The 12,923-nt window shown below is 33.9% G+C and overlaps 1 protein-coding gene across 1 annotated transcript in view; it reads left to right on the forward strand.

The window, feature by feature from the left end:
• LOC133178064 (CSC1-like protein 2) overlaps positions 1-12,923 on the forward strand; it is a 54,956-nt gene that overhangs the window by 39,720 nt on the left and 2,313 nt on the right. Inside the window, exons 25-39 of the mRNA XM_061312831.1 lie at positions 392-574; positions 876-956; positions 1,036-1,162; positions 1,393-1,526; positions 1,926-2,051; positions 2,197-2,347; positions 4,562-4,671; positions 4,805-4,891; positions 5,220-5,276; positions 5,383-5,545; positions 5,985-6,090; positions 6,297-6,464; positions 9,480-9,601; positions 10,073-10,135; positions 12,834-12,884. Coding sequence (XP_061168815.1) covers positions 392-574; positions 876-956; positions 1,036-1,162; positions 1,393-1,526; positions 1,926-2,051; positions 2,197-2,347; positions 4,562-4,671; positions 4,805-4,891; positions 5,220-5,276; positions 5,383-5,545; positions 5,985-6,090; positions 6,297-6,464; positions 9,480-9,601; positions 10,073-10,135; positions 12,834-12,884 — 1,729 coding nt within the window. The remainder of the gene's footprint in view (positions 1-391; positions 575-875; positions 957-1,035; positions 1,163-1,392; positions 1,527-1,925; positions 2,052-2,196; positions 2,348-4,561; positions 4,672-4,804; positions 4,892-5,219; positions 5,277-5,382; positions 5,546-5,984; positions 6,091-6,296; positions 6,465-9,479; positions 9,602-10,072; positions 10,136-12,833; positions 12,885-12,923) is intronic.

Below are 12,923 nucleotides of genomic sequence, written 5' to 3' on the forward strand. Positions count from 1 at the left end.
CCATTGTCCATTCATCTGTTAGTCTTTCCATCTGTCTGTCTGTGAACAATTTTTCAAAATGCTACTCCTTTGACAGTTTTTGTCCGATTTCAGTATAACTTAATATACAAGTAGACTACACTGAGATACATAATTCTATTAATTGGTGTTCAGTTTCAATGAACTGCATTGCCATGGTTACTAAAAAAAGAAATTTCTATAAATTTCTTTCAAAATGCTATTCCTTCTACAGTTTTGGTTTGATTTCAATAAAACTTGATACACATGTAGACTGTACTAAGATGCATAATTCTGTATAGGGCTAAGAAAAAACAGTAGAGCTACATATGTCAGAGAATTCTGGTTTTAAAGGCAAATATAATTTGATCCTAATTTCTTCTATTGTTTACAGTTCTCCCTTGCTATGGGTCCACGCTGTCCTAGCTGTGGCCTTCCTGATTTTATTGGTCGGTCTGATGCGACATTTCCGAGTGAACCTTCAATATCAGGAAGATGAACAGGTGTCAAGGACGCTGATGATCTCAGGGATTCCTACAAACCAGTGTTACAAAAACCAGATCACTCAGCATTTTGAGTAAGTATGCTTCTGCTGTGGACCTGTCAATTTTTATCATGCAGAGGAAACTAGGTGATCTGCTATTCAATGAAACTGGTGTCATTTGAAATATTCTACTGCTAGTTGCATTGTGCATCGAAACTCATCTCAGTTAAAAATGCAGACACTTTTTTACCATATTTAGCATTTTGTAGTCTTTGAAATTAGGAAACTAAACAAAATAAAAAGTATACATGGATCTGATAATATGTGAAAGATAGTGTGTCGTCACAGAGTTAGTGTGTGGTTTTACATGATAATGAGTTATCTGCCTTTTCAGGGAAGCATATCCAGAGGCAAGCGTGGTTGATGTTCAGTTTGCATACAACATCGCAGAACTAGTGAAACTGGATGAAAATAGGTAAGAATTTAGAACATGCATGTAGAACACACCTAAGATTTTTCCTGAATCTTTAATAATCATTTACTTTAATTTTTAGGAGGGTAGCAGAGGAGGCTTTAAAAAATTCTAAGATTGAATATGAGAAAACGGGAATTCGTCCCACTATGACGCCAGTCACATGTGGACAATGTTGCTGCTGCTGTGCTGCCTGTGGGTGCAAAGAGGTCAGGGATGCTTTGATTGGGTCTGATGTCATAAGTTATTAGATAAAAATGAAGATTTTATTTAAAGCAAAGTCCTGCGAACCACCGAACTTACTTTGGTATATCCTTTATTCGTTATATATCCCATGCAACTAGTTATTTGTAACAAATTCACAATATACATGTTTTCAAAACTTACCTTTGTGGACCAAAGTTTTCAGATGAAGAACTGACCTTGTTTCTATTTTTAGGTTGATGCCATTGAGCATTACGAGTCAGTGGCCAAAAAATACCGGGAGAAGTGTGAGAAAGAGAAAGTGACCGCGTATCAGGACCCAGCAGGAATAGCCTTTGTCACCTTCTACACTGACCTTATGGCTGCAAGGTCACAGTATTACAATGTAGTAAAGGACTCATGCTCAGATTATTCTCAGATTTGGCAATCTTTGACCTCTTTTGATGATTTCTAATTAGCAGACTTAGTTTCTGAAAGAACAAATAAGTAACTGTTCATGTAATTTGAAAAGCATTAATAGCTATGATTAATTAAATCTGCCAATCATTTCCTTTTTAGCAGATTTTGTTGATTGTTATAAAATTACCTAAAAACAGACATGCAAAACTTGGATAGAGAAAGCCAGGATAAATCTATATAACAATTAACCTTATATTTAGCCTCTGTTTTATGACTTAAAATATTGTTGATGAATTTTTCTGATAATATTTTGTTTCAGGGTGAGGAGTGATTTTGTTGATGTATATTTCTGATGATATTTTGTTTCAGGGTGAGGAGTGATTTTGAGGATACATGTAAAGGCAGCAGTAACCCTCAGAACTCCTCTCTCAATCAAAAGTTGGGGGTATGGAACTGGAGTGTGCACTATGCCCCCTCCCCAGAAAATATTTACTGGTAATCAAATTGAATACAAGTCTTGCTAAGTAGCTATATAAGTTCAGTTTATCCATTTTAAAAGTGAAAATATGGTTAAAACTTTATAAACCATAGATAAGTTATTTGAATCACTTTTAAAATCTGATAAATAAAATCATTGTAGGGAAAACATTTCCAAGTCCAAATGGAAGTGGTGGATGACAGCGATCATTGTCAATGTCATCCTAGTCGTCATTCTCTTCTTCTTCACTACACCTCTAATCATCATCAACACCCTCAATCAACTGGAGTATCTAAAACCTTTAGAAGAACATGTAAGTAACACAGATATTTACCAGAACATGTAAGTAACACAAATTTTTATCAGAACATGTAAGTAATACAAATATTTACCAGAAAATGTAAGTACTACAGATGTCAGTACCTAAAGCCTTTAGAAGAACATGTAAGTACTACAAATATTTACATGAACACGTAAGCAGCTTAAGCCTTTAGAAGAACTTGTAAGTATCTCAAATCTTTACAAGAACATGTCTGTCCATCAAATCTTTACAAGAACATGTCAGTCCCTCAATTCTTTACGTCAAGAACATGTCAGTGCCTCAAATCTTAAAAAGAGTCAGTGCCTCAGATCTTAAAAAGAACATGTCATTTCTTTAAACCAGTAAGTAAATTAAGCCTATAGGAATACATTTAGATACTGGAAAACTTAACAAGAATGTGCAAGTACTTCAACCCGTTTGAGAGACATGTACTTGTAAGTACCTTAAATGTTTAGAAGAGCATATAATTACCTTACACCTTTTCATGAATGTACATTTCAGTAACTCAGATCTTTTTAGGGCACCTTGAATGTAAAGGAACATATGGATATACATACCTCAAGCCCATAGATAAATTGTGTTGAGTACAATAACAGTACACTAGTTAGTAAGGGTCAGTAATTCTGGTGTCTTATTTATACTGATGAAAATATCCATGTGATAAAACTGTTATAGGGGAATCATTTCCATCCAAGGACTTTTGTTTCTATGGTTTGTAAATAATTACACGTGTATTCACTTATTTTGATATGCAAACATTCGTTAGTCAAGTGGATTCAAGTTTTTTTTTTCAAATCTTGGGCCCTGGAGTTAGGGTGGAGCTAAAATGGGGAATCAAATTTTACATAATGATTAAATATACAGGTATATAGGTAATGGATCTTCAAAAATCTTCTCTAGAACAGAAAAGCCTTGTTTTCATGGTTTAAATATTTAAATTCCCAATGTTGAGTGAATTCAATGGTGGTTAAGTCATGACCCATTGTGGCTAAGGTGTGACAATAATATGGGGTCAGAATTTTACATGAAAATATAAGGAAAAATTATTTTAAATCACCTGAAAAACAGTACTGCCTATTTGACTCAGGTAAGCATTTTGGCCAATGGGCCTCTTATATCTTAAACTTTTTGAAGCTGAATGCAAGCTGTCTATCAATTAAATGTTGTAATAATAGTATTTTTTATTGACTTGAGTTCTGTATTTTCATTTCAGATGAGTAAAATTGTAAGCTTTTTGTTATTTCAAGCTTTATTTGTTTATGTTTCTTGAAAGTTTGACCAATAAAATCTTTGTAAAGCTTTTCACTTGTAAGTACAAGTTTATGGTATTGGAATGCATGCTTTCTAATGATACTACATAATACAATGCTTCGGAGGTGTAATGTTTGTTCAAATCATTATTTAATATAAATACTTTTTTGTACCAGAAAAATAGGTATGAAATAATACTCTTACTTATCAAACATTAATTATTCTTTTTTTCTTATTTTTTTTTTGCTGTTCATATTTGGAATGATTTGTAAGGAAACATGATCTGTATTGAAGATGTTCAAATATAGACATGTATATAACATTTATATAGGGAAATCAAACTTTCCTAACATCTATACAGTCATGCAGATTTTGCACCACATATGTATTGCATAAATTTTTCAGCTTTTAGCCTCATCTTTAAATTCCCAGCTAGAGTTGCATGTATAATCAGTAGAATTATGTTATCAAATTATGAACACTACATTTACTCTTGCATATATAAGTCCAGTCTCTCTCACCATGTGCATTTATTATGTATATTGTATGATGGATAATAAATACAGTCAAACCTTGTTATCTCGAACATGATTGGACCGAGGAAAAACTTTGGGATATCAGAGGACTCAAGATATCAAGGGTAAAATACTTAAGAAATGAGTATTGGGACTTCCAAATCACTTTGACATATTCATGGTTTTCGAGATATCAATGTTCAAGATACCAAAGTTTAACTGTACTTTGCAAAAGGTTTTGTTTTGGATATATTCTTATGTTATAGTATAATAAAATAAATTTAAAATTTCTTTAAAAAATAGACAATTCTGTTACTACCTGAGGATGCCTTCACAGAAAATTCTAGCTGCTCAAATAACCCATCATGCAGTGTACTACCAAAATCTTTTTGAAATCTGTGAACTTTTATCATTGTTTTTTTTTTACTTTGGATTTTAGAGTCCGCTGTTGATTCAGTTCTTGCCCACCTTGTTGCTGTGGACGTTCTCAGCGTTACTGCCCAATGTGGTATACTACTCAGACTCAACATTTATAGGACACTGGACAAGGTAACATAATCATTTGCACTCATGTAAAGGCACATTTATTTTGTGCAGTAGTATAAGGCGATAGTGGGATAAAAATCTGCTTTGTAAGGGAAAAAAACTAAGTAATCTACTTGAGTATTCCTTTTTGTTGCAGAACTGCTGAGCACCATGCTATAATGGTCAAATCCTTTATATTCCTGATTCTTATGGTTCTCATTCTGCCCTCATTAGGACTAACGAGGTAAAATCAACGATAATTACTCATCATTGAATGGAACAAAACTACTCGATTTGATTGAATTTTTAAGCACAACAGTACTGTTGAATTTTGAGTTTTCACTAAATTGAAAGAAAAGATAAATTTTATAACTTTAAAAAATCTTGTTATCTTGGAGTTGATGGGGCTGAAGAAAAAAAATGAGGAATTGAGATTTTAAGATTAGAACTCATAAAGGAAAAGTGGTTGGGACTTCTGACTCTCTTCAAAATATCTGTAGTATCTAAATACTAAAGTTCAAGATTCATATATGTAAAGGGTAATTAAAACGTTTGATTATTTTATGTTGCAGTACCAAGGCCTTGATTCAGTGGTTTGTCCTGGATAGAGACTCAAATTTTCGTTGGAAGTAAGTTTGAAGAGAGAGAAGAAAACTTATACTATGAAATGAATGATTATTGCTGAATTCTTTTACTTATCTGACAGCTTCAGCTCTTAGGTCTTTGTCTTTGCAGATGTATATTTTTAGCAGGACATGGGGCTTTTTTTGTTAACTATGTGATAACCGCAGCTTTTATTGGGACAGCTTTAGAATTAATTCGATTTTCTGAGCTCTTCATGTATGGCCTCAAGTTGTTACTGGCTCACTCCGCCGCTGAGAAAACAGCAGTCAGAAAGGTAGGAACTTCTCTTTGATTAAAAAATTGTGAGCTTCCTATTAAAAAAAAATGCTCTGCTTGGTATTCCCTTAGCACTGTCTGTGTCAAGCAAGATTTCAAAGGGAACATTTGGTCATACTTAGCAATGGTATTTAACAGCCCAATGTGCCAAGTGAAAAGAGTTTCAAGAGATATTCCCATGAATCTCCCATGAAACTCATGAAAAAAATGTTGATGACCCATGTGCTCTTTTCACATGAATTTCCTGTGAAGAAATTTGAATGAAATTTACATTAGGTGTACTAGAGGTGTATTAGAGGTGTACAATTTTTGTCCCATTCTTAAGGAATGTACAACTCACATTTCTTCAGTACCACTGAAACTGCGTAATAACACAGAGCATTATTTTGAGTAATAATAAAAAGGTTACATTTCAATGAATGCTTATCCACTTTTAGTCTGTGCTATGGGAGTTCCAGTATGGTATACAGTATGCCTGGATGTTGTGTGTGTTTGCTGTCCTTATGGCCTACAGTCTTTTATGTCCACTGGTGGTTCCTTTTGGCAAGTCCTGTTTTACTCTTAATTTAAAATTTAAGACTAATATATTTAATGAACAGGTTTTGTCTGACGTAAACTTGAATCCATCAAATATTCCATGTAACAGCAATAAAGGTGACACTTGAAGTACATGATCCAATAAATCAATGAAGGATATTTTCACCCCTTCTTTGTTGTGCCCTAAAATATGGAATTCTTTGTTATATTAGGTTGGGTGTACATGATTCTAAAGCATGCTGTAGATAGGTATAATATCTACTTTGCCTACAAGCCATCAAAGATAAACAAGAACATTCATCATACGGCCATCAACTTTGTCATCATTGCCACCATTCTTCTACAGTTCAATGTTGTCTTCTTCACTGCTCTCAGATCAGGTAATTATTGCCTTACAGAGGGTTTAAAAAAATAAGAATTATTTAAATCTGCGGAGGTCAGTTTTTGTGGTTTGCTGAATTTTACTAATGTGTGGAAAGTGTGTTTTTGTTATGATATTACTAAAAAAAAGTGTTTTGATGAGATTGCATTGTATTGCAGATATAGTTTATGGTAAGTCTTGCAATGGAATGCCGTAAACAATTATTAAAATTGGCAATATTTGGCGGGGCATTACTTTTACATTATTTGCATACTCACTGTACTGGTGAACTGTTTCATTGCTTATTAATTATGGCATTCTTGTAAATTGCTTATGAATTATAACATAGCATTCTCAAGGGAAGCACATTTTAAAAGCGAGGGAAGAACAGGGCTATGGGTCAAGGCCATTGTTTCTTTACTTTTTAGGTCAACTGAGCTAAAGGCTCAACTGGGCTTTCCTGATCAAAGTTTGTCATTTGTCTGTCTGTTGTCTGTCATCTGTTAAACTTTTCACATTTTCAACTTATCTTCAAAATTGTGTGCCCCTGAGTGGCAATATTGAAAATAATTAACTTTTAATTTAGAATGTTGTAATGATACTGCAAAATATGAATTATGTACTACTAACTAGTCAGTGGCAACAACATACTAAGTTTAATCTCTATAATAGGGATTCAATTTAAATGAATAATATATATTTGAAATGAAAATTTATACACAAAACAAAACAAGGTTCAGTTGGTTTAATATCTAACATTTCAGTAATACACATAAAACACTTGAACACATAGAAAAAATGTATACAATATTGTACATCTCAAAAACTCATATTTTTTGGCACTTTGGAGGCTACATGTACTCATTACTTTCTCTACCTGTCGTTCCTAGTCCTAAATGCAATCACTAATTATTGTCATTCCGAGCTGATCCCTAAAGCACACAAGCCAGGACCCTGCCTTGAGCTGATCCCTAAAGCACACAAGCCAGAACCCTGCCTTGGGCTGATCCTAAAGCACACAAGCCAGAACCCTGCCTTGGGCTGATCCCTAAAGCACACAAGCCAGAACCCTGCCTTGAGCTGATCCCTAAAGCACACAAGCCAGGACCCTGCCTTGGGCTGATCCCTAAAGCACACAAGCCAGAACCCTGCCTTGAGCTGATCCCTAAAGCACACAAGCCAGGACCCTGCCTTAAGCTGATCCCTAAAGGTGTGCACAAAACACAACTCCGGGCTCATCCTAGGAGTGCATAATGCCTGGGGCTGATCCCAGCAGGCCATTAAACCAGACAAACCTCTGGGCTGATCCCAAGAGGATGCTCGACAAGATACAATGCCTAGGGCTGATTCCTACAGGATTGAACCAATCACTATTCTGGGCTGATCCCAGGATTGCATGATGCCTGGGGCTGATCCCAGCATTTTCCTCAAATCTGGACCCTGCTTAGGGTAGGGTTAAAATCTGGGATCAAATTAAATTATGCATGTATACAGGGGAGAAATCTTCTCAGCACAGCAAGGCCATGTTAGTTATATTGATATTGAAGCAATCCTATGTTGTGTGGATTCAAGTTTGTTCAAGTTATGGCCCCATCGAGCTAGGTTGGAGCCACCATATGGGGTAAAAAATTTTCATGGGAGTAAAGAGAAAAAATATCTTTTTAAAATCTTTAAAGAACAGCAGGGATAATGTTACTAATGTGAGAATTGTGGCCCATGGGCCACCTGTTTGATTTCAGATAATGCTCCATTGAATCAGCTGACTTGTTAATTTTGTTATTGTTTATTACATGTTGATGTTTTGTTTTATTACATGCTTTTGTTTCCTTTTTTTTCATTCTCTCTTCTAATTTTTTTTTTTAATTTTCTTTTTCTGTTGTTGATTTTCATTCTTTAAGGTTCTAACAGTATATTATGAGCTAAAAAATAAATAATAATTATTAATAATTAGTAATCCCAGCTGTCTGCATATAAACACTGTACATTTCAATGCTACTTATCCTTAACTAATCTTTACTAATCCTTAAATTGTCACCTCCGTGGTGCACTGGTTAGAGCATTTGCTTTAGAGTCGCTTTGTAAGGAGTTGATCCTTGTGTCGCAGGGTTTGAATCCCACTGTGGGACATGGAGACCAGTGCTTTGGATGAGACTGTTAAAACTGAGGTCCTGTGTCACAGTACCTGCTGGCACGAAAAAATCCCTCACTCAGTGGCCCTGAGTGCAGAGTATAGGTCTAAATTTGTAGCCCTCCACCATCTAATGGCATCTCCATATGAGTGAAAAATTCTTGAGAGGGATGTTAAACAACAAACAATAATCCTTTAATCAAGTCTTGTTTAGGTAAATATGACTGTGGACTGATTTTATTGTGTAAAATTATTAAAACCCTGAAACTTTAAATGTTTCTAAGAATTCTGGATGTGCCTGTTAAAGTATTTGACTTTTCCAGAGACTGCTTTCATTTACCTGTCTTTTTGACACCAACTGAGTGATTAGAACTACATGTATACATGTATATGTATCAGTTTTGTTTAGAGTAATTAGAGCTGTAAATGTATCTTTTTTTTTGTTAACTGAGTTATAAGTGCTGTAAATGTACCATGTTTGTAACTGAGTAATTGGAACTGTAAAATTATTGTACCATTTATGTTTACAGACAGAGTAATTAGAGCTGTAAATGTAATGTTTCTGCTTACTGGGTAATTAGAACTCTAAATGTATTGTTTATGTTTACAGAGTGATCAGAACTATAAATGCACCTTTTATGTTTACAGTTAGTGACTACAGCTATAAATGTACTGTTTATGTTTACAGTGAGTGATTAGAACTGTTAATGTTTACGGACTGAGTAACTAGAGCTATAAATGTACAGTACTGTTTATGTTTACAGTGAGTGATTAGAACTGTTAATGTTTACAAACTGAGTAATTAGAGCTGTAAATATACTGTTTATGTTTACAGTGCATGATTAGAAATGTAAATGTATACAGACTGAGTTATTAGAGCTGTAAATGTACTGTTTATGTTTACAGAGGCTGTAAACCCAGTGTTTGTTTTCTCCTCCGTGGCCCTCTTTTTCTCCATTGTTATGTTTGTGGGTCGCGCCTTCTTTGGATGGTTTAAGAATCTGTCCTCAGCCACCAGAAAATATATGGTAAGGGCAAGTAACTCTATAAGGAATCATCACTTTGGCATTTTAATGACAAAGCACTTTTGACACTTAAGTATTAAAACAACACCAAAAAAATTAGATTAATATGCATTATAAATCAAACAAAGAATTTACTTGTTTTAATGTAAATGAATGAGCTTGAAAGTTCATTTGCATGAACCCTATACTTGTGTATTTACTATGCCAAGTAGAAAGTGCAGTGAAATTCCAGGCATGAGTGTTGTGATCTTTTTTAAAGAGATTGTGCATGATATGAAAAGAGAATTTTTCTACAAATATGCATGATATGAAAGATATTGTGATAGTCATTTCATATGTTTGCCCATGCCTCTGTTATTGAAATGACAGATCATGACTCACTCATGATGTTATTCAGTTTAACAACTGTATTAAAAGCACTTATATTTAGCTAAGAGAGCAATAAGCTATATTTTTAAAATTTTGATTGTACAGAAAGATCAACCTAAGGAATCGAATGATAGGTCACAAAATCCCCCCTCGGTTGATTCTCCAGATGTAAGTTCCTCCACACTTAATTCATTTACTGCACACGCAGAATGCTACTACTAACGTTATTCTATAGCTACATGTAGCATGATACTTATACATGTATTAAACGTTACTAACAACATTTACAAAGCTATGCTTATGTGAATTTCATTGAACAAGATTCACATTTTTCTTGATGGAAGGTTCAGAATTTTTCAGCTTTTAATGTTGATGACAGAGTGTTCTGATAAGAATTACCTTATTTGGAAGGGGTGGGTGGGTGGGGGGGGGGGGGGCATGCCTGGCATCTGCCAGTTGCTGTCTGTCTTTCTGAAATGTGTCAACTTTTTCTGTACAAGATGGTGACACAGACATGTAGTTGGTTAAAAGTGAAGATCAAGATCAAACTTTACTGCCAGGTCCAAAAGTTGAACAAAACCCAGTTAGACTTCTAAAGCTTAATCCTCAAATTAGATTTGGAATTACATGTACATGTATGATAGCTGCAGACATGTAGCTGGTCTGAAAAAAATTGTCCCTGTTTTTGAGACTAGTAAGTTACGAATCTGTAGACACAGTAGTTAGAATTATTGAAGACTTCACAAAAGAGCAAGTTGGTCATGGTGAAGTTCCATGCCAGGTCAAGGTCATATATATGGAGATCTAAGGATCAGTTGGTTTTCTGTCACCATAACAACAATCTTGGTCATAACTTTAAAACTATAAAGGATAGAGACTTCATATTTGGGGAAGATCAAGGGGAAATATCAATTTGAACTCTGCCACCAGAGGATGGATATATCATGTTTTTTTGTCTTGTTTTCTTTATATCTAATAGACATGGTAATATAGCCTAATAAAACAAATTGTTGAATTAGCAAATGTAGGAATTTTGACATTATGTTATTGTAATCAGAAAGACAGTAACTAAATATTGTTTCTATCCAGCACAGTAGACACATTTTTATATGAATTTACACAAAATACATTGATAGTTGATGTTTTTGGTTGATTCCTTGGATAGCAATGTTCAGGTGGGTCAGATATTCAGTATATCCTTGTAGTAAACTGGTACCCTGCTCCTTGTGTTGCTGTTTGGCAGTGTAGCTTCCCTTTGTTGTACCATTTGGTGTCTATTACAGTACCCTATTACAAGCTTTCATCATTGTGGCATCTGTTATTGTGCCCTATTGATATCTTTTGTCATGTGGCGTCTTTTATATGGTGACATTTATATCTCTTGTCATGTGGTGTCTTTTATATGGCGACATTTATATCTTTTGTCCTTTTTGTCTACTGTCAGAACACGGAGGATAATTGTGAAGAAAAGGTAGGAAAACGTATAATAATAGTTACAGTCTTACACACAGGACCAAAATGAAATATATACATGTAATAACAATTACAGTCTTACACATAGAACCAAATATATACATGTAATAACAATTACAGTCTTACACATAGAACCAAATATATACATGTAATAACAAAATTTACAGTCTTACACATAGAACCAAATATATACATGTAATAACAATTACAGTCTTACACATAGAACCAAATATATACATGTAATAACAATTACAGTCTTACACATAGAACCAAATATATACATGTAATAACAAAATTTACAGTCTTACACATAGAACCAAATATATACATGTAATAACAATTACAGTCTTACACATAGAACCAAATATATACATGTAATAACAAAATTTACAGTCTTTCACATAGAACCAAATATATACATGTAATAACAATTACAGTCTTACACATAGACCCATGTACTAATAACAATTACAGTCTTACACACAGAAGGTTATCTGATTGATTAAAAGGTCATCACATTCAAGGTTTTAAAGTCATTTACAAAATTATAAATTCTAGGGATAACAATATGGTTATCATATTAATGATGTAGTTTAATGACGAGTACATTAATTCTTTGAATTCCATGACAAACTATGTTCTTTATGTTTACATGTACCTGTGAAGTATATTGATGTATTTGTCTGAGGGTATGTTGCCACATCTGTGTTGCTCTTGTGAAAGTATGCAGTTATTACAGGAGAGTTAGGGTTACTGTTATATTGGCTGGGTCATAGAAGGTGTTACTTTGTCTTTGAGCATGAGTCGGTTTATACATCATAGGAACACTTTTAAATACAGACATTCTCTACATGTACTAAATGACTGATAAAATTCTGAGGTCAAATTCTTGGCAAATTGGCTTCTTAAAAATTACATTAATTTGAATATTATTCATTTTCCCAGTTCTCTTTAAGACATTAAGTTCTGCTTTGAAAAAGGAATTGCTACAATCTGCATGTATTAAGTTGCTGAATACTATAAATTTCACAATTAAGTGATATGTAATTTTGATGTTTTAGAGAAGTAGGGCGTCCATATTGTAATTGTGAGTCATATTCAAATCTGAATTTACATCCTGATTTGATCAACATATTTCATCATGTTTAGTGCCAAATTTTTTTTTAAGTGTAATATGTGGTAAACATGGAAGTTCAAGAATTTCGGGATATTTCCCTGAATATCGTCAGATTTCAAAAAATGGAAAAAAAAAAAAAGGGATTTGTTTGCAAGTGATCAAACATTTTAACTTAGAACATTTGGTAATCTATATAAAACTTATAAATTTGTACATCCATGGTTACATTTACAAATTATTCAAAAATGAACATCGTTCTTTTCTGTGTCATTGCAGCACTTTGTGGAACAAGAGCAAGGAGCCAGTACACCAGATTCTACAGATAAGGTAAGTGTGCTTTACTTTTGGTCACCACTTGGTGGAAAT

The sequence above is a fragment of the Saccostrea echinata genome, unplaced genomic scaffold, assembly GCF_033153115.1.
Source record: "Saccostrea echinata isolate AGI-Se365-2 ecotype Australia unplaced genomic scaffold, CSIRO_AGI_Sech_v1 ptg000002l, whole genome shotgun sequence".
Classification (NCBI taxonomy): domain Eukaryota; kingdom Metazoa; phylum Mollusca; class Bivalvia; order Ostreida; family Ostreidae; genus Saccostrea; species Saccostrea echinata.